The sequence below is a fragment of the Hyla sarda genome, chromosome 11 (assembly GCF_029499605.1).
Source record: "Hyla sarda isolate aHylSar1 chromosome 11, aHylSar1.hap1, whole genome shotgun sequence".
In the NCBI taxonomy this organism is placed as follows: Eukaryota; Metazoa; Chordata; class Amphibia; order Anura; family Hylidae; genus Hyla; species Hyla sarda.
The window spans coordinates 69,083,129-69,110,540 of record NC_079199.1 but is presented as its reverse complement, the minus strand read 5'-3'; the positions used below and the strand labels follow the sequence as shown (position 1 = coordinate 69,110,540).

The following is a 27,412-nucleotide window of genomic DNA, read 5'->3' as shown; positions in this document are numbered from 1 at the left end:
TTGTACTACTTTTAGAATACAAACTTTTTTTTTAACTAAAGTACTGTTTGCTTAATATTGCTGAATTCTGACACCCTATAACTGAAGTTTTGTATCTGTATCAGCAATTTTGGACTTTTTGGAATTTTTTTTTATGTTTACGCCTTTCACCTTACAGGATCATAAACATAATACTTTATTAAATCCGACATTTCCCGCATGCGGAGATTCCAAATATGTTATTTATTTTATTGTACTACTTTAAAAAAAAAACACAGACTTTCTTAAAAATTTACAAAAGTGTTTAATAAACGTTCTTATTTTTCTGTACACAGAGCTGTATGAGGACTCATTTTATTGTGCGCAGTGCACTGTAGTTTTGTATCTGTATCAGCAATTTTGGACTTATTGGTTATTTTTGTTTACGCCTTTCACCTCACAGGATCATTAACTTTATATTTTATTAAATCAGACCTTTCCTGCATGTGGAGATCCCAAATATGTTGATTTACTTTTTTTCACTATTTTGTAAAATGGAAAAAGAGGGGAATTACATTTTTTATTGGGGGCCGGGGCTTAATCACATTTAAGGACTAAGTATTGCAATATTTTGATCTATTGCATAGGCATAGCACTGATCAGTGTTATCTGCGATCTGCTTCTCTGGTCTGCAATCTTTACTCATCGGACCCCCAAGACTGCACCATGAGTGGTCCAATAAGTGTCTGTACATCTTGTACATACTTCAGATGCCGTAATCAGTATTGATCACAGCATCTGAAGGGTTAATGGCGGGAATCAGTGGGATTGCTCACTTGCATCACTTACTTCATAGCCGTGTAGGAACTGTGGACGTACATGTAGTCCTGATGCACCAAGTACCAAGCAGCCAGGAGGCGTACAGGTACATCCAGTGTCCCCAACAGGTTTAGCTTTGCCTGAAGTTGTATTTTTGTGGCTCCTCCACAAAACACCATATTGAAGGACAGTTAAAATGTATTATATTGTGGTTACTATTATCTAGGTGTTCTCCAACCTGCACATTAGTTACTATGTCAGGAATGTAGGTGTATGTTAGGCCTAATAGGTTTCCCGTCTAGTCAGATCTTGGCGAATTTCGGAAAGAAAAATATTTTTAGCTATGGACAAAAACCTGCTAATTAAATGGGTTTGCCTGGTAAATATATACAGGGGTGTGGACATCTTAAAAAAAACTACTACAGGGACTAAAACAGAGCAGAATCTACTTGTCCCTCATAAAAATCCATCTGTCCCGGTACAAAATAATTTTAACCCAAATAGTATGTAAATAAGGTCTTTTATCGATAAAAACTTGATAGGCAGACCAGGATGTCACCCCATTAGGTGTATAGGGTCCCTGATAAGTAAGTCCGCTCCATTAATGGAATACTGCAGTGCAAAATAACGTATCCTGAACGCTGGGAAACCCCTCCACCAATCTCTTGTAAGGGACCCCGGCTGGAATGGGGGCTTGTCCACATGACCCAGCGACCGACACGCCCCCCCCCCTCCCCATGTATCCCATAGATACATGGAGGGGGCATTTCAGCAGCTGTGTCATGCAGGGATGGAACATTCCCTTCATGCTGTCTGCTGGGACCTCATACAAGAGATGGGGAAGGGGGGGGGTGTTGTCAAAGCGGTCAGACCCCCACGATCACTTATTGGGATAAGTTATTTTGCACTACAGTATTCCTTTAAGTAGGTAGTCCCCCTTCAGGTAGGTATGTCCCTTATATCATTTGGGGATCAAGTAGGGCTCCCTGCGCCATTATGTTACCCCCCCCACTGATGCTCCCTGCATCAATATATTCCCCCCCTCTGATGCTCCCTGCATCATTACATTCCCCCCTCTGATGCCCCCTGCGCCATTATATCCCCCCTCTCTGATGCCCCCTGCGCCATTATATTCTCCCCCCCTCTGATGCTCCCTGTGTCATTATATTACCCCCCTCTGATGCTCCCTGTGTCATTATATTCCCCCCCTCTATATTCCCTGTGTCATTATATCTCCCCTTCTGATGCCCCCTGTGCCATTATATTACCCCCTCCCTCTGATGCTTCCTGTGTCAATATATTCCCCCCCCCCTCTGATGCCCCCTGCGCCCTTAAATTTCCCCCCTCCCCTGATGCCCCGTGTCATATTCCCCCCCTCTGATGCCCCCTGTGTCATTATATTCCCCCCTTGATGCCCCCTGTGTCATTATATCCCCCCGCCCCTGATGCCCCCTGTGTCATTATATTCCCCCTGATGCCCCGTGTCATTATACCCCCCCCCCTCTGATGCCCCCTGTGTCATTATATTCCCCCCCTCTGATGCCCCCTGTGTCATTATATGCATTATATGCCCTATGCAGTCTATAGGAGTTTAGTTACAGGGCAAAACTGATTGTCCTGTTATATGTGAATTCTTTAGGCATTTAGCCCTGCTTGCCCGAAGCAGGGCTAAATGCCTGAAGAATTCACCTGCCCGGCGCCTGGAACTGCATGTCCCGGGCGTCGGGCGTTACAATTTCCACATCCCTGTATATATATTTACTGCTTCAGACAATTCCCTTTTTAATGTCAATCTGATATAACAGATGGGATTCCGTCATCAGGATTTTACTCTAGTTATCTTCAACTTTTTCATGGCATAGGAGGGCCACCTATGAGCATATAAAGTAGTACATAACCCCACACTGGAAAACTATAATACCACTCCCTTACTTAACGCTTGGACAATGCCGTAGAATGTTCACAAATAAGGTGAAGGTTTTGTCTGTAAGGCCGACGTTCCACAAGCTGAAAAAAAGACATAAAAGACTCAGAATAACAGCCCACTATCTGAAGTGCACTCAGAGGTCATCAGAAATACTTATAGTTTCCTCACTTGATCTTGTGTAGGATGGGAAGTGCTGGAAGACACTTAGCAAAGATCCCCATCATTTTCTCATCAATCTTCCAACCTGTAGCATAAGACAGTAATTATTAGGTTTATGGGGTCATAGAAGATAAGTCAGAGCTCAACTTTCATATATTAATGAGCTCTGGTAAAATGAAAGCTGAGCTCTACATAGTTGCTATGGGCAACAAAGACAATATTATAAGATAGCATGATAAATATTCACCACAGCCTTGTAGAAGGTCACCAACATGATGTCTAAATCTCCAGTGAAAAGCATTACTGATTCTACTCTAGCCAAAGGAGTATGTGCCTCAGACACAACTCTTGTGGTGCCTGATGGGGGATAAACTCTGGTTGGTCTAGATTCCTCAACATTCATCTATCCAATCATATTACCAAGCTGCTTCAATAGTATATGAAGCAGTCCTATATATCTTGTTTATTTTCTAAAATAAGAGAAATATGCTAATAACTTGCAGAAATCAGTGCATCTGGTAGGAGACTCTGGTAGTCGAATATTTTCTAATCTGGATACATCTCATAGCATATTATGCAGTTATGTTGGCTCCACAAACTGATAGGGTTTCAGGAGGACATCATTGTACATTTCTTATTAGAACCAAGGAAGGAAAGCAGGAAAATTTAGACAACGCTGGAAGCAAGATGTAACTAAAGATTATATCAATCACCTCTGATGGAGATTTCTCGGACAGATCGTCCATCTTCACTCTCCAGCTCTACCCGGATACTTGGCTTGAAGTAAGAGTAGCGGTCTTTGGTTGGGCCCGTGCCACTCTGGCTATCCTTATCACTTGTGTACACTGATTCATCTGTTTGAAATCGTAACAGTAATATTGTGTAGTAATGGAGAAACATTTGTAAAAAAGAATTTTACCTACAGCTGAATTATGTATGCGATAATTATAGTCCTCAATGAAAAAAAAATTGTTCTTCAGGCACTCCTGCAAATATACCAGTGCAACTACTGGAGCAGTCAGGCAAACTACTCTAAAACAATGTGTTGTACACTGGCATAGAAAAACGTACATGGGACTACCGTAATATGCAAAATACTATTTTTGATTAATTTAAACATGATACAGATACATTTAATGGATAAACACAACGACTAAAAGAGGGGCTTACATTGTATTCCCAGGCAATATCACCTGGGAACACTGGGAGTATGTGTATTCCCTTAAGGACCGAGAGGGGGTTTGTCGGGAAGGGTTTTTGTTTTTTTCTTCTTATGATTAAAATTGTCCTCTTCTGACCCCTATATCTCGTATTTTTCCATATACCGGGCTGTATGAGGCTAATTTTTTCTGCTGTGATCTGTAGTTTTTATCGGTACCATTATTGTTTTGACTTTTTGGTCATTTTTTAATACATGTAATTTTTTTCTGGTATATGAAGTGACCAAAAATTTGCAATCCTGTTATTTTTTTAAATTTTTTTTTTTATTTACACCACTGACCATGCGGTTTCATTAGTTAATAGTTCTGACATTTATGTACGTGGTAATATCACGTATGGTTATGCTTATTTTTGTTTACATTAATTTATTTCTAAATGGGGATAAAGGGGGGCGATTCGAACTTTTATTAGGGGAGGGACATATTAACATTTAATACCTTTTTGTTTTTACATTTTTTTTCTCACAATTTTATTAGTCCCCATAAGGAAGTATTTTTCAAAACAGTGTGTCTCCAGTTGTTGCATAACTACACCTCCCAGCATGCCAGGACAGCCGAACGCTGTCCAGGCATGCTGGCAGTTGTAGTTTTGCAATAGCTGGAGGCAAACTGTTAGGAAAACACTGCCATGGGGACTATTAGATGCAATCTTGTGATTGCAGGCACTGAACAATGTTGTGCCATAGGAGCTCATAGATCGACGCTGCCAGCATTATTAGAGCATCGATCAGACGAGCCGGAGGCAGGTAGGGAACCTCACCCATCCTCTCAGCTGATTGGGACCCCGCGTCAGCTCCACTGAGCTACCAGCACTTGATTTTGGCATTTTGGACACCGCAGTAAACTTTGATCATGGCGTCTAAAGGGTTAATGCCGGACATCACCCGGTGATTAGCCAGTATGAAGTGAGCTCAGCTCCTGAGCTCGCTCCATTTACCTGCTGCACTGTTTAATTACGGCGTACGGCTGTGGTGGGGTTAACCTTCTCACCTGATGTATGCCGCCGCCAATCACAGGAGGAGAGCGCAGTCACATGGACTGCTGGGCCATTCCTCGCCACCAATGAAGGTAGGGGAGTGCAGTGAGGTGGTTTTGCTACGCCAATCCTCGCTGCCACCACAAGAGCCCATACCCCCGCCGCCACATAAGCCCCTAACGCCGCCACAGGAGCCCCTGCTGCCTTCACCGGAGCTCCTGCTTTGGGCCGCCGTCACCGGAGCCACTGCAATGCGACTGCCAGGGAACAGGTAAATAATCACACTTTTTTTTAGCAACGGCCAAATCGACATATCAACATTGGCAAAAATCACAATACGATTGCTGTTGCGAAATATCGTGCAGGCCTAATACAGATCAAACAACAGCACAGATGGCGTGGCAGGATTACATTACATACACACTATCAAGTAGTTAGAAAGTACAAAAATTGTGATGGCTCCAAACTACAACTCAGGTTCCACATAGTTACATAGTTAGTACGGTCGAAAAAAGACATATGTCCATCAAGTTCAACCAGGGAATTAAGGGGTAGGGGTGTGGCGCGATATTGGGGAAGGGATGGGATTTTATATTTCTTCATAAGCATTAATGTTATTTTGTTCCAGGAATGTATCTAATCCTGTTTTAAAGCTGTTAATTGTTCCTGCTGTGACCAGTTCCTGAGGTAGACCGTTCCATAAATTCACAGTCCTCACCGTAAAGAAGGTGTGTCGCCCCTTGAGACTAAACTTTTTCTTCTCCAGACGGAGGGAGTGCCCCCTCGTCCTTTGGGGGGGTTTAACCTGGAACAGTTTTTCTCCATATTTTTTGTATGGGCCATTAATATACTTATATATGTTTATCATATCCCCCCTTAAACGTCTCTTCTCAAGACTAAACAATTGTAACTCCTTTAATCGCTCCTCATAGCTAAGATGTTCCATGCCCCATATTAGTTTAGTCGCGCGTCTCTGCACCCTTTCCAACTCCGCAGTGTCCCTTTTATGGACAGGTGCCCAAAACTGAACAGCATATTCCAGGTGAGGCCTCATTTGCCAAGTGGATGCCCAGACACTTAGTCTATCCAAGTCATCTTGTAACTTATGCACATCCTCTATAGACTGTACCGTGCTACAAAGCTTGGTGTCATCTGCAAAGATAGAAACAGAGCTGTTAATACCATCCTCTATATCATTGATAAATAAATTGAACAACAGCGGGCCCAGTACTGAACCTTGGGGTACACCACTTATAACCGGGGACCAATCAGAGTACGAATCATTGACCACCACTCTCTGGGTACGATCCATGAGCCAGTGTTCAATCCAGTTACAAACTAAAATTTCCAAACCCAAAGACCTTAACTTACCTGTCAGACGTCTATGAGGGACAGTATCAAAAGCTTTAGCAAAATCCAGAAACACTATATCCACAGCCATTCCTCTGTCAAGGCTTCTACTCACCTCTTCATAAAAGCAAATTAGATTGGTTTGACAACTTCTATCCTTAGTAAACCCATGCTGGCTATCACTTATAATACTACTATCCCCTATGTATTCCTGTATGTAATCCCTTATAAGTCCTTCAAACAATTTACCCACAATGCACGTTAAACTTACCGGTCTATAGTTTCCTGGGGTAGACCTAGAGCCCTTTTTGAAGATTGGCACCACATAAAAGGTTGGTGCATAAAATGAGAGGGATTGGGCTAGGAGAGAATGTGTGTAAGTGGGTAAGTAACTGGCTCAGTGATAGGAAACAGAGGGTGGTTATTAATGGTACTTAATATATTCATAAATGGCCTTGTAGAGGGGTTAAATAGTAAAGTAGCAATCTTTGCAGATGATACTAAACTCTGTAAAGCGGTAAAAACAATAGGACCGTGAACTGTTACAAATGGATCTGGATAGGTTGGAAGCTTGGGCTGGGAAGTGGCAGATGAGGTTCAACACTGATAAATGTAAAGTAATGCACATGGGGAGGAAAAATCCGGGCTGAGATTATGTGTTAACCCCTTGGGGACGGAGCCCATTATGACCCTAAGGACGGGAGCATTTTTTGCAAATCTGACCACTGTCACTTTAAGCATTAATAACTCTGGGATGCTTGTACTTATAAATTTGATTCAGAGATTGTTTTTTCGTGACCTATTCTACTTTATGGTAGTGGTAAATTTTCGTCGATACTTGCATCATTTCTTGGTGAAAAATTCTAAAATTTGATGAAAAATTCTAAAATTTAGCATTTTTCTAACTTTGAAGCTCTCTGCTTGTAAGGAAAATAGACATTCCAAATAAATTATATATTGATTCACATATACAATATGTCTACTTTAGGTTTGCATCATAAAGTTGACATGTTTTTACTTTTGGAAGACATCAGAGGGCTTCAAAGTTCAGCAGCAATTTTCCACTTTTTCACAAAATTTTCTAAATCGGAATTTTTCAGGAACCAGTTCAGTTTTAAAGTGGATTTGACGGGCCTTCAAATTAGAAATACCACACAAATGACCCCATTATAAAAACTGCACCCCTCAATGTATCCAAAATGACATTCAGTAAGTTTGTTAACCCTTTAGGTGTTTCACAGGAATAGCAGCAAAGTGAAGGAGAAAATTCAAAATCGGCATTTTTTACACTCGCATGCTCTTGTAGACCCAGTTTTTTAATTTTTACAAGTGGTAATAGGAGAAAAAGACCCCCAAAATTTGTAACCCAATTTCTCTCGATTAAGGAAATACCTCATGTGTAGTAGAGGGCTCAGAAGGGAAGAAGCAACAATGGGATTTTGGAGAGTGAATTTTGCAGAAATGTTTTTTGGGGGGCATGTCACCTTTAGGAAGCCCCTATGGTGCCAGAACAGCAGAAAAAAAAACACATGGCATACCATTTTGGAAACTACACCCCTCAAGGCATGTAACAAGGGGTCCAGTGAGCCTTAAAACCTCACAGGTGTTTGACGACTTTTCGTTAAAATCGGATGTGTAAAAGAAAAAAATAAAATTTCACTAAAGTGCTGTTTTTTCCCCAAATTTACAATTTTTACAAAAGGTAATGGGAGAAATGCCCCCAAAATTTGTAACCCCAGCTCTTCTGAGTATGGAAATACCCCATGTTAGGACGTAAAATGCTCAGAAGAGAAGGAGCGCCATTGGGTTTTGGAAAGCAAATTCGTTTGGAATGGTAGTCAGGGGCCATGTGCGTTTACAAAGCCCCCCGTGGTGCCAGAACAGTGGATCCCCCACATGTGACCCCATTTTGGAAACTACACCCCTCATAGAATTTAATAAGGGGTGCAGTGAGTATTAACACCCCACCGGCGTTTGACAGATCTTTGGAATTTTATTTTTCATTTTCACGGACCACTGTTCCAAAAATCTGTCAGACACCTGTGGAGCGTAAATGCTCACTGCACCCCTTAATACATTACATGAGGGGTGTAGTTTCCAAAATGGGGTAACATGTGGAGGGTCCATTTTTCTGGCACTATGGGGGCTTTGTAAACACACGTGGCCTTCAATTCCGGACACATTTTCTCTTCAAAATCCCAATGGCGCTCCTTCTCTTCTGAGCATTGTAGTGCGCCAGCAGAGCACTTTACATCCACATATCTTACTCAGAAGAAATGGGGTTACAAATTTTGGGGGGCTTTTTTCCTACTTTCCCTTGTGAAAATGAAAAATTTGTCAAACACCTGTGGGGTGTTAAGGCTCACTATACCCCTTGTCACGTTCTGTGAGGGGTGTAGTTTCCAAAATGGGGTCACATGTGGGTATTTATGTTTTTGCATTTATGTTAGAACCGCTGTAAAATCAGCCACCCCTATGCAAATCACCAATTTAGGCCTCAAATGTACATGGTGCGCTCTCACTCCTGAGCCTTGTTGTGCGCCCACAGAGCATTTTACGCCCACATATGGGGTATTTCCGTACAAATTGCGTTTCAAATTTTGGGGGTCTTTTTTTCCTTTTACTGCTTGTGAAAATAAAAAGTATGGGGCACCATAAAATTTTTTTTATTTACACTAACAGGCTGGTGTAGCCCCAACTTTTCCTTTTCATAAGGGGTAAAAGGAGAAAAAGCCCCCCAAAATTTGTAGTGCAATCTCTCCCGAGTACGGAAATACCCCATATGTGGGCGTAAAATGCTCTGTGGGCGCACAACAATATGTGGGCTTAAAATGCTCTGTGGGCGCACAACAATGGACTCGCTACTGACAGGCAGTAGCGGGAACTTTCTTTAGTGTTAGAGTAGCCTAAGAAGAATATGCAAAGCAGCTCATCAATATGCTACCTGGTCAGTTAAAGGGGTATTCCAGGAAAAAACTTTTTTTATATATCAACTGGCTCCAGAAAGTTGAACAGATTTGTAAATTACTTCTATTAAAAAATCTTAATCCTTTCAGTACTTATGAGCTTCTGAAGTTAAGGTTGTTCTTTTCTGTCTAAGTGCTCTCTGATGACACGTGTCTCGGGAACCGCCCAGTTTAGTAGAGGTTTGCTATGGGGATTTGCTTCTAAACTGGGCGTTTCCCGAGACAGGTGTCATTAGAGAGAATTTAGACAGAAAAGAACCACCTTAACTTCAGAAGCTCATAAGTACTGAAAGGATTAAGATTTTTTAATAGAAGTAATTTACAAGTCTGTTCAACTTTCTGGAGCCAGTTGATATATATATATAAAAAAAAAATTCCTGGATAACCCCTTTAATACTCCCTGGGTGTAAGTATCACTCACTATGGAATCTTGCTAACTGACAGGGAAAATTGCCAAGACATCCCTCCATAAGAGGTTCAAGTATTCCCATGAGAAGCCAAATTACATGTGACAGCAGGGCTGGCAAATACAAGGAAAACTTTTTTCTAAATAAACTGGTGCCAGAAAGTTAAACCGATTTGTAAATTACTTCTATTAAAAAATCTCAATCCTTTTAGTACTTCTTAGCAGCTGTATGCTACAGAGGAAATTCTTTTCTTTTTGAATTTCTTTTTTGTGTTGTCCACAGTACTCTCTGCTGACACCTCTGTCCGTGTCAGGAACTGTCCAGAGCAGCATAGGTTTGCTATGGGGATTTTCTCCTGCTCTGGAAAGTTCCTGAGACAGGCATCAGGTGTCAGCAGAGAGCACAAGACAAAAAAGAAATTCAAAAAGAAAATAATTTTCTGCTAAAAAGTACTGAAAGCATTAAGATTTTTTTAATAGAAGTAATTTACAAATCTGGTTAACTTTCTGGCACCAGTTAATAAAAAAAAAAAAAAAAAAAAAAGTTTTCCACCGGAGTACCCCTTTAAATACCCATGTGGGTTTTCTGGACTTGGGAAATGAAAACTGTGGGGGAGATTTCTTAAAACCTGTCCAGGGGAAAAGTTGATGAGTTGCCCATAGCAACCAATCAGATTGCTTCCTTCATTTTTGAGAAGCAATCTGATTGGTTGCTATGGGCAACTTTTCCTCTGGACAGGGGTCAACAAATAATGTTAATACAATGTATACAATGTATAACTATCGATGGCTGCATGTATCATATTGTTACTGCATGGCACATCGTGATCCTTTATCTTCAATTAGGTACACCTGGGTAGGATACTAGAGAATGTTTAAAACTTATGAACATGATTGGAATGTGCCATTTATTAAGATAAAATTGTTCTTAAATGTATTTAAGATGGTGTTGGGCGCACTTATATTGTTATTTAAAATCTACTTCACATCACGTTTCTGCAATACAGTTCCCGTATCAGGTTTTTGATGAAAAATGGATTCCTCAAAACCGGACTAAACTGTATCAAAACGTGTGTACAAATTTTAACCCGTATATGGTTTGAAAAATGATGTCTGGTTGCATCTGTTTTTAAAGAAAAAAAGCGTATACGTTTTAAACTTTTTACTCCATTTTTAATAAAGTTTCACTTGTTTGATTGAAATTCCAAGAAAAAAAACTTTTGCCGTGCATTGTGCATGTGCAAAGTCAAAAATCGTATGGTGCAAACCGGATGGAACTGTACGCACATAGAGCTCTCTATGGTTCCCATTGACTCCCATGTTAAAAGTACCATATACGGTTTCAAAACGGTTTTTCACCCGGACCAAAAACCGTGTTAGGCTACAGGTTTTGGGGACAGGAAAAAAATGGACAAAACCATACAAGATGCAAAAAGTACACAACCGAATGCATCTTTTGGCATACAGTTTTCAATATGGAGAGTTAACCCCTTAAGGACTGAGTCCTTTTTCACCTTAAGGACTCGGCCATTTTTTGCAAATCTAACCACTGTCCCTTTAAACATTAATAACTCTGGAATGCTTTTAGTTATCATTCTGATTCTGAGAGGGTTTTTTCGTGACATATTCTACTTTAACGTAGTGGTAACATTTTTTGGTAACTTGCATCCTTTCTTGGTGAAAAATCCCAAAATTTTATGAAAAATTTGAAAATTTAGCATTTTTCTAACTTTGAAGCTCTCTGCTTGTAAGGAAAATGGATATTCAAAATAATTTTTTTTTTATTCACATATACAATATGTCTACTTCATATTTGCATCATAAAATTGATGAGTTTTTACTTTTGGAAGACACCAGAGGGCTTCAAAGTTCCGCAGCAATCTTCCAATTTTTCACAAAATTTTGAAACTCGCTTTTTTTCAGGGACCAGTTCAGGTTTGAAGTGGATTTGAAGGGTCTTCATATTAGAAATACCCCATAAATGACCCCATTATAAAAACTGCACCCCCGAAAGTATTCAAAATGACATTCAGTAAGCGTTTTAACCCTTTACGGGTTTCACAGGAATAGCAGCAAAGTGAAGGAGAATATTCACAATCTTCATTTTTTGCACTCGCATGTTCTTGTAGACCCAATTTTTGAATTTTTGCAAGGGGTAAAAAGGAGAAAATTTTTACTTGTATTTGAAACCCAATTTCTCTCGAGTAAGCACATACCTCATATGTCTATGTTAATTGTTCAGTGGGCGCAGTAGAGGGCTCAGGAGGGAAGGAGCGTCAAATGGTTTTTGGGGGGCATGTCACCTTTAGGAAGCCCCTATGGTGCCAGAACAGCAAAAAAAAACACATGGCATACCATTTTGGAAACTAGACCCCTCGGGGAACGTAACAAGGGGTAATGTGAACCTTAATACCCCACAGGTGATTCACGACTTTTGCATATGTAAAAAAAAAAAAAATTTTTTTTTACCTAAAATGCTTGGTTTCCCTAAAGTTTTACATTTTTAAAAAGGGTAATAGCAGAAAATACCCCCCAAAATTTGAAGCCCAATTTCTCCCGATTCAGAAAACACCCCATATGGGGGTGAAAAGTGCTCTGCTGGTGCACTACAGGTCTCAGAAGAGAAGGAGTCACATTTGGCTTTTTTGAAGGAAATTTTGCTCTGGGGGCATGCCGCATTTAGGAAGCCCCTATGGTGCCAGGACCGCAAAATAACCCCACATGGCATACCATTTTGGAAACTAGAGCCCTCGGGGAATGTAACAAGGGGTTAAGTGAACCTTAATACCCCACAGGCGTTTCACGACTATTGCATATGTAAAAAAAATAAAAACATTTTTACCTAAAATGCTTCTTTTCCCAAAAACTTTACATTTTTAAAAAGGGTAAAAGCAGAAAATACCCCCAAAATTTGAAGCCCAATTTCTCCCGAGTACGGCGATACCCCATATGTGACCCTTAACTGTTGCCTTGAAATACGACAGGGCTCCAAAGTGAGAGCGCCATGCGCATTTGAGGCCTAAATTAGGGATTGCATAGGGGTGGACATAGGGGTATTCTACGCCAGTGATTCCCAAACAGGGTGCCTCCAGCTGTTGCAAAACTCCCAGCATGCCTGGACAGTCAACGGCTGTCCGACAATACTGGGAGTTGTTGTTTTGCAACAGCTGGAGGCTCCGTTTTGGAAACCGTGGCGTACCAGATGTTTTTCATTTTTATTGGGGAGGGGAGGGGGGCTGTGTAGGGGTATGTGTATATGTAGTGTTTTTTACTTTTTATTTTATTTTTTTGTTAGTGTAGTGTAGTGTTTTTAGGGTACAGTCGCACGGGCGGGGGTTCACAGTAGTTTCTCGCTGGCAGTTTGAGCTGTTGCAGAAAATTTGCTGCAGCTCAAACTTGCAGCCAGATACTTACTGTAAGCCTCCGCCCATGTGAGTGTACCCTGTACATTCACATTGGGGGGGGGGGGGGACATCCAGCTGGTGCAAAACTACAACTCCCAGCATGCGCTGACAGACTGTACATGCTGAGAGTTTTCGTTTTGCAACAGCTGTAGGCACACTGGTTATGTATCACGGAGTTTGTGACCTTACTCAGTGTTTCAAAACCAGTGTGCATCCAGCTGTTGCAAAACTACAACTCCCAGCATGTACGGTGCATGGTGTAAGGTGACTGCTGGGAGTTGTAGTTTGCAACAGCTGGAGGCACACCGGTTGTGAAACACTGAGTTAGGTAAAAAAAAAACTCTAAGTTTCACAACCAGTGTGCCTTCAGCTGTTGCAAAACTACAACTCTCAGCAGTCACCGACAGCCAACGGGCATGCTGGGAGTTGTAGTTATGCAACCAGCAGATGCACCACTACAACTCCCAGCATGCACTTTAGCTGTTTGTGCAAGCTGGGAGTTGTAGTTATACAACAGCTGAAGGTATACTTTTCCATAGAAAAAATGCCCATAAGGGAATGCTGGGAGTTGTGGTGGTCTGCCTCCTGCTGTTGCATAACTACAGCTCCCAGCATGCCCTCTTTGCATGCTGGGATGAGGAAAAAAGAGGAGGCCCTTGTGTCCAGCGCTGCTCGGTGCCAAGGATGGTTCAGGCAAGATATATGTTTAAAAGAGGTTTATTTATATGTCAAATAAATAAAACTATTAATTAAAAGTGCATGCAAGCAATAACGCGTTTCGGGATCAGCATATCCCTTCTTCAGATTGCAGATGTAAAAATGATGAAGCTGAACATTTAAATAGGCGCCAGACCGGTATTCCAGGTCAGAGGGCGTGTATCGGACCCGGATCCTGATCGGCGTGACGTCTTAAAATTTTTTTTTACCATTAAGTCGGCACATTAAAAAGAAAAGAAACAAGATACACGGGGCATGTATTGTAGGAATAGGTGTGTATCTAAGAACAAAATATCACAGTGAATTAGCTTTTGGGTGAAGTGTATATGAATGAGTGCTAAAAGCGCATCCCAAAGGGAGGCTTGGAGCGCATCAGTCAGGCAACATAGTCTGGTGTGATTGAAGTCAGGTGAAAGAACTTAATGCGAACTAGTTTTACTGGGGAAATGTAGGTGCGCGGGGTACATTTGAAAAGGCCGGATAGATTGAGAAACGTATGCAGCCAATGGAAGTTGGTGGGAGGGACATAAGTGGAAGAACAACAACCAATCCAGTAGCAATACGACATAATGTCAAGAAAAATGTAAACAAAGGTCACATGTTTGGTGTGTACCAATCAGGGATGAAGTCTATGAAAAAAAAACAAAAAACAATTTGAACAAATAGAGGCAGCCAATCCGGAGGTGGATGGAGGCGCTAGCAACTGGTCGGGATATAAAATGTAGAAGATGATGAATAAAGTAGTACAGCGGACATCTGTGTTCTTAATGAGAAAGAAAGAAAAAATGCGAAGCAAACTATCGTATCGAGGTAAGTAGGAACTATGTAAGGTCTATGATAATGATGATCATGTTACGTGCTCGATGTACTCGTTAAGACCTGTCGGTTGTAAGGTTTGTAGGCGGAATATCCAATAGTTTTCCCGTCGGCGAAGGCAAGTGAATCTTTGATTAGTGTCTTCCGAGATGTGTTCAATTGGCGTAATGTGAAATTCGGAAAATTTGCAGCCATGCGCCGCCGCAGCATGCCTTGACACACTGTGTAAAGTGTATCCATTGGTCACATTTGATCGATGTTTGTTGACTCGACAGCGCAAAGGTTGAATGGTGCGTCCTATATATTGAAAAGAACAGGAACACTCCAGAAGATAAATGATATATGACGTGTTGCAGTTCATAAATGTTTTGATATTGAATACTTCTTGTGTTATGTTGGATTTGAATGTTTTCTTAGCATGGTTAATTGACTGGCAGCATTTACATCTTGTGGTGTTGCATCTATAACTTCCTATTACAGGTGGCATGGATAAAAATGTTGGGATAGTGACTTTCAGATTTTTTAGACGGCTGGGGCTAGGATATTTTTAAGTGATCGATTTTTCCGACAGGTGATAATAGGATGGGAGGGAATGACATCTTTCAAATACGGATCCAATTTGAGGGTATCCCAGTGTTTCTTTAGAATCTTTTTAATATTTTTATGGTCACTTGAAAAGTTGGTGATGAAATTGCAAGAGAAACTGGTATTACTGTCTTCTTTTTTGATTGATGATGGAAGTAGGCATATCTGTTGGTCTAGGGCTTTTGCTTTTTGGAAACTATTTTGGATCAGAGATGTTGGGTAGCCTTTAGATTTGAATCTCTTGGTCAGCATTTTACTTTGCGTGGTGTAATCTGAAAGTTGTGTACAGTTTCTTCTTAGCCGTTTAAATTGCCCAAAGGGGATATTGTTTAACCACTTGTGAAAGTGGGAACTGCTATAATCCAGGTAACTATTACTGTCAACAGATTTGAAATAAGTTTTGGTGTTGATATTTTTAGCTGGAGTGTGAAACACAATGACGTCCAAAAATTCTGCATTATTAGGATAAATGTTATGAGTGAAATGGAGGTTCTGGGTATTATTGTTCAGATCTGTAATAAATTTATTGAGAGCATTGAGGTCGGTGTCCCAGATAATAAATATATCATCGATATATATTCTGTAAATTATACAGTGATGAAACAAAGGATGAGTGTAAACAGATTGGTGTTCGAAAAAACTCATAAACAGATTTGCCAGACTTGGTGCGAAGCGCGTGCCCATCGCCGTGCCTCGTTCCTGTTTATAGATGCGGTTATTAAATGAAAAACAATTGTGATGTAATATGAATTTGATCCCATCTAAAATGAACATTTTTTGAGCAGTGGGCATCTTAGGGTCTGAATCCAGAAAAAAAGAAACGGCTTGTATGCCTTGGTCATGGTCTATGATTGTATAAAGAGACGTTATGTCCATTGTTAGGAAGCAATATGAATCTTTCCATGGGATATTAATAACGGAGTTTATGAAATCTGCAGTATCGCGGAGGTAGGCCGGTGTAGTGATGACAAATTGCTGTAGCAAGATGTCTATATACTGGGAGAGATTGGATGTGAGAGAATTAATGCCGGAAATGATAGGACGTCCAGGGGGGTTCGTAGCATCCTTATGGATTTTTGGCAGATAGTAAAATAAAGGAGTGTCGGGTTGGGTGATGGTGATGAACTCAAATTCCTTTTTGTTTAACACGCCAGAATTGTAACCTTGTAAAAGAAAATCATTAAACTCACTACAGTACAGAGAAGTAGGATTATGGGATAGCTGTATGTAAAAGGTGGTATCAGACAATAAACGGTTAGCTTCAAGGATTATTTTTCATTTAATAACCGCATCTATAAACAGGAACGAGGCACGGCGATGGGCACGCGCTTCGCACCAAGTCTGGCAAATCTGTTTATGAGTTTTTTCGAACACCAATCTGTTTACACTCATCCTTTGTTTTATCACTGTATAATTTACAGAATATATATCGATGATATATTTATTATCTGGGACACCGACCTCAATGCTCTCAATAAATTTATTACAGATCTGAACAATAATACCCAGAACCTCCATTTCACTCATAACATTTATCCTAATAATGCAGAATTTTTGGACGTCATTGTGTTTCACACTCCAGCTAAAAATATCAACACCAAAACTTATTTCAAATCTGTTGACAGTAATAGTTACCTGGATTATAGCAGTTCCCACTTTCACAAGTGGTTAAACAATATCCCCTTTGGGCAATTTAAACGGCTAAGAAGAAACTGTACACAACTTTCAGATTACACCACGCAAAGTAAAATGCTGACCAAGAGATTCAAATCTAAAGGCTACCCAACATCTCTGATCCAAAATAGTTTCCAAAAAGCAAAAGCCCTAGACCAACAGATATGCCTACTTCCATCATCAATCAAAAAAGAAGACAGTAATACCAGTTTCTCTTGCAATTTCATCACCAACTTTTCAAGTGACCATAAAAATATTAAAAAGATTCTAAAGAAACACTGGGATACCCTCAAATTGGATCCGTATTTGAAAGATGTCATTCCCTCCCATCCTCTTGTCACCTATCGGAAAAATCGATCACTTAAAAATATCCTAGCCCCCAGCCGTCTAAAAAATCTGAAAGTCACTATCCCAACATTTTTATCCATGCCACCTGTAATAGGAAGTTATAGATGCAACACCACAAGATGTAAATGCTGCCAGTCAATTAACCATGCTAAGAAAACATTCAAATCCAACATAACACAAGAAGTATTCAATATCAAAACATTTATGAACTGCAACACGTCATATATCATTTATCTTCTGGAGTGTTCCTGTTCTTTTCAATATATAGGACGCACCATTCAACCTTTGCGCTGTCGAGTCAACAAACATCGATCAAATGTGACCAATGGATACACTTTACACAGTGTGTCAAGGCATGCTGCGGCGGCGCATGGCTGCAAATTTTCCGAATTTCACATTACGCCAATTGAACACATCTCGGAAGACACTAATCAAAGATTCACTTGCCTTCGCCGACGGGAAAACTATTGGATATTCCGCCTACAAACCTTACAACCGACAGGTCTTAACGAGTACATCGAGCACGTAACATGATCATCATTATCATAGACCTTACATAGTTCCTACTTACCTCGATACGATAGTTTGCTTCGCACTTTTTCTTTCTTTCTCATTAAGAACACAGATGTCCGCTGTACTACTTTATTCATCATCTTATACATTTTATATCCCGACCAGCTGCTAGCGCCTCCATCCACCTCCGGATTGGCTGCCTCTATTTGTTCAAATTGTTTTTTTTTTTTTTTTTCATAGACTTCATCCCTGATTGGTACACACCAAACATGTGACCTTTGTTTACATTTTTCTTGACATTATGTCGTATTGCTACTGGATTGGTTGTTGTTCTTCCACTTATGTCCCTCCCACCAACTTCCATTGGCTGCATACGTTTCTCAATCTATCCGGCCTTTTCAAATGTACCCCGCGCACCTACATTTCCCCAGTAAAACTAGTTCGCATTAAGTTCTTTCACCTGACTTCAATCACACCAGACTATGTTGCCTGACTGATGCGCTCCAAGCCTCCCTTTGGGATGCGCTTTTAGCACTCATTCATATACACTTCACCCAAAAGCTAATTCACTGTGATATTTTGTTCTTAGATACACACCTATTCCTACAATACATGCCCCGTGTATCTTGTTTCTTTTCTTTTTAATGTGCCGACTTAATGGTAAAAAAATTTTTTAAGACGTCACGCCGATCAGGATCCGGGTCAGATACACGCCCTCTGACCTGGAATACCGGTCTGGCGCCTATTTAAATGTTCAGCTTCATCATTTTTACATCTGCAATCTGAAGAAGGGATATGCTGATCCCGAAACGCGTTATTGCTTGCATGCACTTTTAATTAATAGTTTTATTTATTTGACATATAAATAAACCTCTTTTAAACGTATATCTTGCCTGAACCATCCTTGGCACCGAGCAGCGCTGGACACAAGGGCCTCCTCTTTTCTCCTCATCCAAGTACTCTACGGGTTCCTTCCCAGGTTACCGGTCTAGGCACCTTCAGCTGCAGCACGGATTCCACTTAATACCCCTAAAACGGGAAGATACGCTTAACCCCAAGAGGGTCACCAGGTGAGAGTACACCCTGCTGGGGGATCCACCTGGGGTTTCTCTGTTTGTACGGTATCACACGAGGTGCTGCCCTCTCTTTTTTTTGTTTCCTCAAATTTCTTTTTGCATGCTGGGAGCTGTTGCTAAGCAACAGCAGGAGGCTGTAACTCACCTCCTGCTGCTGCTCCATCACAGTCTGTCCCTCGCCGCCGCCGTCGCTCCTGGGGCCCCGATCCCAACATGGACGCCGGGGATCGGGGTCCCCAGCACCCGGGGTCGTCTTCCCACACCCGCTCACGCCCTCCGGAAGAGGGGGGAGCGGGTGCGGGAGTGACGCCCGCAGCAGGCGCCCTGATTGGTCGGCCGGTAATCCGGCCGACGAATCAGGGCGATCGTGAGGTGGCACCAGTGCCACTTCAGAGACGGCCCCGAACAGCCAGTAATTCCGGGTCACTGGAGACCCGATTGACCCGGAATCGCCGCAGATCACTGGACTGAATTGTCCAGCAATCTGCGGTGATCGCCGACATGGGAGGGCATAATGACCCCCCTGGGCGATATGCCGGGATGCCTGCTGATTTCAGCAGGCATCCGGCTCCGGTCCCCAACCGGCTAGCGGTGGGGACCGGAATTCCCACGGGCGTATGGATACGCCCTGCGTCCTTAAGGACTCGGGATGCAGGGCGTATCCATACGCCCTGTGTCCTTAAGAGGTTAATGCATACGGTTTTCAATACGGTTCCGTAAGGGTTTTCAAATTGAAAACATATACGGGAACTGTATTTCAAAAACGTGGTGTGTATGCACCCTAAGAGCAACCAAGTAAGCCAGAACACTCAGGAAGGAGGTGTGCCCATTAACGTATCAACAGTTCACTAATCTCTTGCAAGGAGAGGGTGTCTCTAAAAAAAAAAAACATTCAAAGCTCCCACTGATCTAAGTGGGAGCAAATGGGGTCAAAAGAGGGGAAATCTGACCAATCTCTTCTCTCTCCTGCCCTAATCTAGCAGCCAAAACATTACCATGACACCATAGATCTACCCAGGATCAAATGGCCCACTCTAAAACACGAACCTCTCGACACAGATGGCAGCAACCCTGGCACACGCTAACAACCCGCTTTCTCAGGAGATGCTCTAGGTGTGCTGAACGTCTGTGGAGGAAAACTAAGACTTCTTCAGACTATCTGCACTATAAATTCATGCTTAAATCCTATTACTCCGCTCTTCATCTCACCAAACAAACATATTTTACCTCCCTCATCTCCTCTCTGTCTAACAACCCAAAACGCCTTTTTGACTCGTTCAATTCTCTCCTTCGGCCTAAAGTACAGACCCCAATCACTGATCTCTGTGCTGAAGACCTGGCCAAATACTTCAAAACTAAAATCGATGACATTCGTGATGAAATCCTCTCCCAGTCCCCTAAAAGTTCTGATCCAATTCCCAGCCACGTCTCCTCTTCATCACTCTCAGTTTTTGAGCCTGTAATGGAGGATGAGGTTTCCAGGCTCCTCTCCTCTGTCCGCCCCACTACCTGCTCTAGTGACCCCATGCCTTCACACCTCATCCAGTCTCTCTCTCCTGCTATCAGCTGTCACCTAACTAAAATCTTTAACCTCTCCCTCTCTTCTGGGGTCTTTCCCTCCTCCTTCAAACACTCTATCATAACCCCACTATTGAAAAAACCATCTTTGGACCCATCCTGTGCAGCCAACTATCGACCCGTCTCAAATCTCCCCTTTATCTCCAAACTCCTGGAACGCTTGGTCTACTCTGAACCCACAAGGTCTACAAAAAATTTTAAGTGTAATTTTAACTGTCTGTTTTTGCCTATACATTTGTGAAATCCCCATAACTAGATGGCCTCCATGTTGGAAAATGCAGTCCAATGTACATCCTGTTCAATGTATGCAATCCTTGAACAACAGTTTGAGGGTGCATATTGTTGTGCGAGATGTGTGCTAGTTGTCCGTTTAGAAGCCCAGATCCTGCATCTAGAGGGGCGACTGGCAACAATGAGAAGCATTAACAACATGGAGAGGAGTCTCGTGCTCACTGAGCAGGCACTCTCGCTAATAGAGGTGGGGGAGGACAGTGGGACGGAGTTGCAGGACAGTCAGGCAGTTAGCTGGGTTACAGTTAGAAAGAGGGGTAGGGGAAAAAGTGTCAGGGAGGCTAGTCCTGAACTGGCACACCCCAACAAGTTTGCCCGCTTGGCAGATGAGGGGGATGCCATTACAGAGAAGGCAGAACTGCAGCAGGATACCGCCTCTGACCGCCAGGGGGGTGTCTGCTCTAGTAAGGAGGGAGGGAGGAGTACAGGGCAGGCCAGACAGGTACTAGTGGTGGGGGACTCAATTATTAGGGGGACAGACAGGGCAATCTGTCACAAAGACCGGGATCGCCGAACAGTGTGTTGCCTGCCTGGCGCACGAGTTCGGCACATCGCGGATCGGGTTGACAGGTTGCTGGGCGGGGCTGGAGAGGACCCAGCAGTCATGGTACATATTGGCACCAATGACAAAGTAAGAGGTAGGTGGAGTGTCCTTAAAAATTATTTCAGGGACTTAGGCCGCAAGCTTAAGGCAAGGACCGCTCTTCATCTCACCAAACAAACATATTTTACCTCCCTCATCTCCTCTCTGTCTAACAACCCAAAACACCTTTTTGACTCGTTCAATTCTCTCCTTCGGCCTAAAGTACAGACCCCAATCACTGATCTCTGTGCTGAAGACCTGGCCAAATACTTCAAAACTAAAATCGATGACATTCGTGATGAAATCCTCTCCCAGTCCCCTAAAAGTTCTGATCCAATTCCCAGCCACGTCTCCTCTTCATCACTCTCAGTTTTTGAGCCTGTAATGGAGGATGAGGTTTCCAGGCTCCTCTCCTCTGTCCGCCCCACTACCTGCTCTAGTGACCCCATGCCTTCACACCTCATCCAGTCTCTCTCTCCTGCTATCAGCTGTCACCTAACTAAAATCTTTAACCTCTCCCTCTCTTCTGGGGTCTTTCCCTCCTCCTTCAAACACTCTATCATAACCCCACTATTGAAAAAACCATCTTTGGACCCATCCTGTGCAGCCAACTATCGACCCGTCTCAAATCTCCCCTTTATCTCCAAACTCCTGGAACGCTTGGTCTACTCTGAACCCACAAGGTCTACAAAAAATTTTAAGTGTAATTTTAACTGTCTGTTTTTGCCTATACATTTGTGAAATACCCATAACTAGATGGCCTCCATGTTGGAAAATGCAGTCCAATGTACATCCTGTTCAATGTATGCAATCCTTGAACAACAGTTTGAGGGTGCATATTGTTGTGCGAGATGTGTGCTAGTTGTCCGTTTAGAAGCCCAGATCCTGCATCTAGAGGGGCGACTGGCAACAATGAGAAGCATTAACAACATGGAGAGGAGTCTCGTGCTCACTGAGCAGGCACTCTCGTTAATAGAGGTGGGGGAGGACAGTGGGACGGAGTTGCAGGACAGTCAGGCAGTTAGCTGGGTTACAGTTAGAAAGAGGGGTAGGGGAAAAAGTGTCAGGGAGGCTAGTCTGAACTGGCACACCCCAACAAGTTTGCCCGCTTGGCAGATGAGGGGGATGCCATTACAGAGCAAGCAGAACTGCAGCAGGATACCGCCTCTGACCGCCAGGGGGGTGTCTGCTCTAGTAAGGATGGAGGGAGGAGTACAGGGCAGGCCAGACAGGTACTAGTGGTGGGGGACTCAATTATTAGGGGGACAGACAGGGCAATCTGTCACAAAGACCGGGATCGCCGAACAGTGTGTTGCCTGCCTGGCGCACGAGTTCGGCACATCGCGGATCGGGTTGACAGGTTGCTGGGCGGGGCTGGAGAGGACCCAGCAGTCATGGTACATATTGGCACCAATGACAAAGTAAGAGGTAGGTGGAGTGTCCTTAAAAATTATTTCAGGGACTTAGGCCGCAAGCTTAAGGCAAGGACCTCCAAGGTAGTATTTTCTGAAATACTAACAGTACCACGAGCCGCACCAGAGAGGCAGCAGGAGATCAGGGAGGTAAACAAGTGGCTCAGAAGCTGGTGTAGAAGGAAGGGTTTGGGTTCATGGAGAACTGGGCTGACTTCGCTGTCGGTTACCGGCTCTACCATAGGGACGGGCTGCACCTCAATGGGGAGGGTGCAGCTTTGCTTGGGGAGAAGATGGCTAGAAGGGTGGAGGAGTGTTTAAACTAGGGACTTGGTTGGAGGGAACCTACAGCAAAGAGGGGGAAGATAGTGTAGATAGAGAGGTGGGAATTATAAATGTACCTGGGGGTGGAGCGGAGGGAGGGGTTAGAATAGTTAATAGGAATAGGCTTCATAGGAAAATAAAACTTACACCCTTGAATCCCATTAACCCCAATAACATAAAGCATGGAAATGTAAAGTGTATGTTCACAAATGCCAGAAGTCTAGCAAATAAAATTGGGGAGCTTGAGGCCTTGATACTGGAGGAACATATTGATATAGTTGGGGTCACTGAGACATGGCTGGACTCCTCGCATGACTGGGCTGTCAATCTGCAGGGGTTTACATTGTTTCGCAAGGATAGAATGAACAGAAAAGGTGGTGGAGTCTGTCTGTATGTAAGAAGTGGTATGAAAGTCAGTGTGAACGATGCCATAGTGTGTGATGATTCTGAGGAGGTGGAATCACTGTGGGTAGAATTACAAAAGGAGAGAAATACTGAAAAAATAATACTTGGTGTAATCTACAGACCCCCTACTATCACTGAAGAGATAGAAGTTCGGCTTCATAAACAAATAGAGAGGGCCGCCCGAGCAGGTACAGTGGTAATAATGGGAGATTTTAACTATCCAGATATAGATTGGGGTCCGGGGTTGGCTAAAACTACAAAGGGGCGACAATTCCTAAATTTATTGCAGGATAATTTTATGGGCCAGTTTGTGGAGGACCCAACAAGAAGTGATGCCTTGTTGGATCTGATCATTTCCAACAACGCAGAGCTGGTTGGTAATGTAACTGTGCGGGAAAACCTTGGTAATAGCGACCACAATATAGTTACTTTTGACTTAAAAATGTAGAAAACAAAGACAGGCGGGGAAGGCAAAAACATATAACTTTAAAAAGGCAAACTTCCCTGGGCTGAGGGCTTCACTATAGGACATAGACTGGGGGAGGTGTTCTCAAATACTGATACAGAAGGTAAATGGGACATCTTTAAATCAACTCTAAATAACTATACAGCTAAATATATACCAAAGGGGAACAAATATAAACGACTAAAACTAAATCCTACATGGCTGACAAATGATGTTAAAAGAGCAATAAACAACAAAAAAATAGCCTTCAAAAAATTCAAATCTGATGGGTCAGCTACAACATTTACACAGTACAAGGAGCTTAATAAAATCTGTAAAAACTTAATAAAAACAGCAAAAATGTAAAACGAGAGACAGGTGGCCAAAGAAAGCAAAACTAATCCTAAATATTTTTTTAGATATATAAATGCAAAAAAACCAAGGACAGAGCATGTAGGACCCCTTAATAATGATAAAGGGGAGGTTGTCACTGGCGATCAAGAGAAGGCGGAGCTACTGAATGGGTTCTTTAGTTCTGTATATACTAAGGAAGAAGGAGCTGACATTGGACAGGTCAGTGCTGGTAACACATCATGTAATGTACTGAACTGGCTTAATGTAGAGATGGTACAAGGTAAGTTAAGTAAAGTAAATGTAAGCAAATCTCCAGGGCCAGATGGATTGCACCCAAGAGTTCTTAGAGAGGTAAGTTCAGTAATATCTGTACCCCTGTTCATGATATTTAGAGATTCTCTGGTGTCTGGTATTGTGCCAAGGGACTGGCGCAAGGCGAATGTGGTGCCAATCTTCAAAAAGGGCTCTAGGTCTTCCCCAGGAAACTATAGACCGGTAAGTTTAACGTGCATTGTGGGTAAATTGTTTGAAGGACTTATAAGGGATTACATACAGGAATACATAGGGGATAACTGTATTATAAGTGATAACCAGCATGGGTTTACTAAGGATAGAAGTTGTCAAACCAATCTAATTTGCTTTTATGAAGAGGTGAGTAGAAGCCTTGACAGAGGAATGGCTGTGGATATAGTGTTTCTGGATTTTGCTAAAGCATTTGAGACTGTCCCTCATAGACGTCTGACAGGTAAGTTAAGGTCTTTGGGTTTGGAAATTTTAGTTTGTAACTGGATTGAACACTGGCTCATGGATCGTACCCAGAGAGTGGTGGTCAATGATTCGTACTCTGATTGGTCCCCGGTAATTAGTGGTGTACCCCAAGGTTCAGTACTGGGCCCGCTGTTGTTTAATTTATATATCAATGATATAGAGGATGGCATTAACAGCTCTGTTTCTATCTTTGCAGATGACACCAAGCTTTGTAGCATGGTACAGTCTATAGAGGATGTGCATAAGTTACAAGATGACTTGGATAGACTAAGTGTCTGGGCATCCACTTGGCAAATGAGGTTCAATGTGGATAAATGTAAAGTTATGCATCTGGGTACTAATAACCTGCATGCGTCGTATGTCTTAGGGGGGATTAAACTGGCAGAGTCACTGGTAGAGAAGGATCTGGGTGTACTTGTAGATCACAGACTACAGAATAGCATGCAATGTCAGGCTGCTGCTTCCAAAGCCGGCAGGATATTGTCATGTATAAAAAGAGGCATGGACTCGAGGGACCGGGACATAATACTCCCCCTTTATAAAGCATTGGTACGGCCTCACCTGGAATATGCTGTTCAGTTTTGGTCGCCTGTACATAAAAGGGACACTGTGGAGCTGGAAAGGGTGCAGAGACGCGTGACTAAACTAATATGGGGCATGGAACATCTTAGCTATGAGGAGCGATTAAAGGAGTTACAATTGTTTAGTCTTGAGAAGAGACGTTTAAGGGGGGATATGATAAACGTATATAAGTATATTAATGGCCCATACAAAAAATATGGAGAAAAACTGTTCCAGGTTAAAAACTGTTCCAAAGGACGAGGGGGCACTCCCTCCGTCTGGAGAAGAAAAAGTTTAGTCTCAAGGGGCGACACGCCTTCTTTACCATGAGAACTGTGAACTTATGGAACAGTCTACCTCAGGAACTGGTCACAGCAGGAAAATTTAACAGCTTTAAAACAGGATTAGATACATTCCTGGAACAAAATAACATTAATGCTTATGAAGAAATATAAAATCCCATCCCTTCCCCAATATCGCGCCACACCCCTACCCCTTAATTCCCTGGTTGAACTTGATGGACATATGTCTTTTTTCGACCGTACTAACTATGTAACTATGTAACTCCCGCCTTATCTCTCCGAGAACTCTCTCCTTGACCCCTTACAGTCTGGTTTCCGCTCCCTTCTCTCAACAGAAACGGCCCTAACCAAAGTCACTAACGATCTTCTGACGGCCAAATCAAATGGCAATTTCTCTTTACTGATTCTCTTGGACCGGTCTGCGGCTTTTGATACTGTGGATCACCAACTCCTCCTCAGTAGTCTCAGCTCCATCGGTCTCAAGGACTCTGCTCTCGCCTGGTTTTCCTCCTATCTCTCTGGCCGCTTCTTAACGTCTCGTTTTCTGGCTCTAATTCTTCTCCTCTTCCCCTTGCTTTCGGGGTTCCCCAGGGATCGGTCCTGGGTCCTCTACTCTTTTCACTCTACACATCCCCCATTGGAAAAACAATCAGTAGATTTGGTTTCCAGTACCACCTCTACGCTGATGACACCCAACTCTATACCTCCTCCGCCAACATCACCCCTGCACTCCTACAGAATACCAGTGACTGTCTCTCTGCCGTCTCAGACATCATGTCCTCTTTATATCTGAAACTAAATCTTTCTAAAACAGAACTTCTTGTCTTTTCTCCATCAACTGATACTGTACCTAACCCTGACATTTCCATCTCGGTATGTGGTACTACCATAACTCCCGAGCAGCAGGCTCGCTGTCTTGGAGTTATACTTGACTTTGATCTGTCTTTCACTCCCCATATTCAGTCTCTTTCACGTTCTTGTCACCTGCATCTCAAAAACATTTCAAGAATCTGCCCGTTTCTCACTACTGAAACTGCTAAAACTCTCATTATTGCTTTGATTCACTCCCGCCTCAACTACTGTAACTCTTTACTAATAGGCCTTCCTTTCTCCAAACTCTCTCCTCTCCAGTCCATCCTTCATGCCGCAGCCAGACTCATCTTCCTCTCAAGCCGCTACACCGATGCCTCCTCCATGTGCCAGTCACTACACTGGTTACCAATTCAGTCCAGAATACAGTACAAAATTTTCAGTCTCACACACAAAGCTCTCCACAATGCTGCACCTCCCTACATCTCCTCTCTCATCTCTGTCTACCATCCTACACGTTCTCTCCGATCTGCTAATGACCTCACACTAACATCTTCTATAATCCGAACTTCTCACTCCTGTCTCCAAGACTTCACTCGGGCTCTACCGGTTCTCTGGAATGCTATCCCTCAATCCCTCAGACTCAACAACAACATCCATAGTTT

At 42.6% G+C, this 27,412-nt stretch overlaps 1 protein-coding gene across 6 annotated transcripts in view; it reads right to left on the bottom strand.

Moving 5' to 3' along the window:
* The window catches only part of LRRC71 (leucine rich repeat containing 71), a 98,428-nt gene that overhangs the window by 24,540 nt on the left and 46,476 nt on the right, over positions 1–27,412 (bottom strand). For all 6 annotated transcript variants that reach the window (XR_008848837.1, XM_056546249.1, XM_056546250.1 and 3 more), the window contains 3 exons: positions 3,577–3,717; positions 2,873–2,948; positions 2,710–2,784 (listed from right to left, as the gene is read on the bottom strand). Coding sequence is in view for 5 of the 6 variants with exons in the window: in XM_056546249.1 (XP_056402224.1) it covers positions 2,710–2,784; positions 2,873–2,948; positions 3,577–3,717 (292 nt within the window). In the remaining variant the exon portion in view is untranslated. The remainder of the gene's footprint in view (positions 1–2,709; positions 2,785–2,872; positions 2,949–3,576; positions 3,718–27,412) is intronic.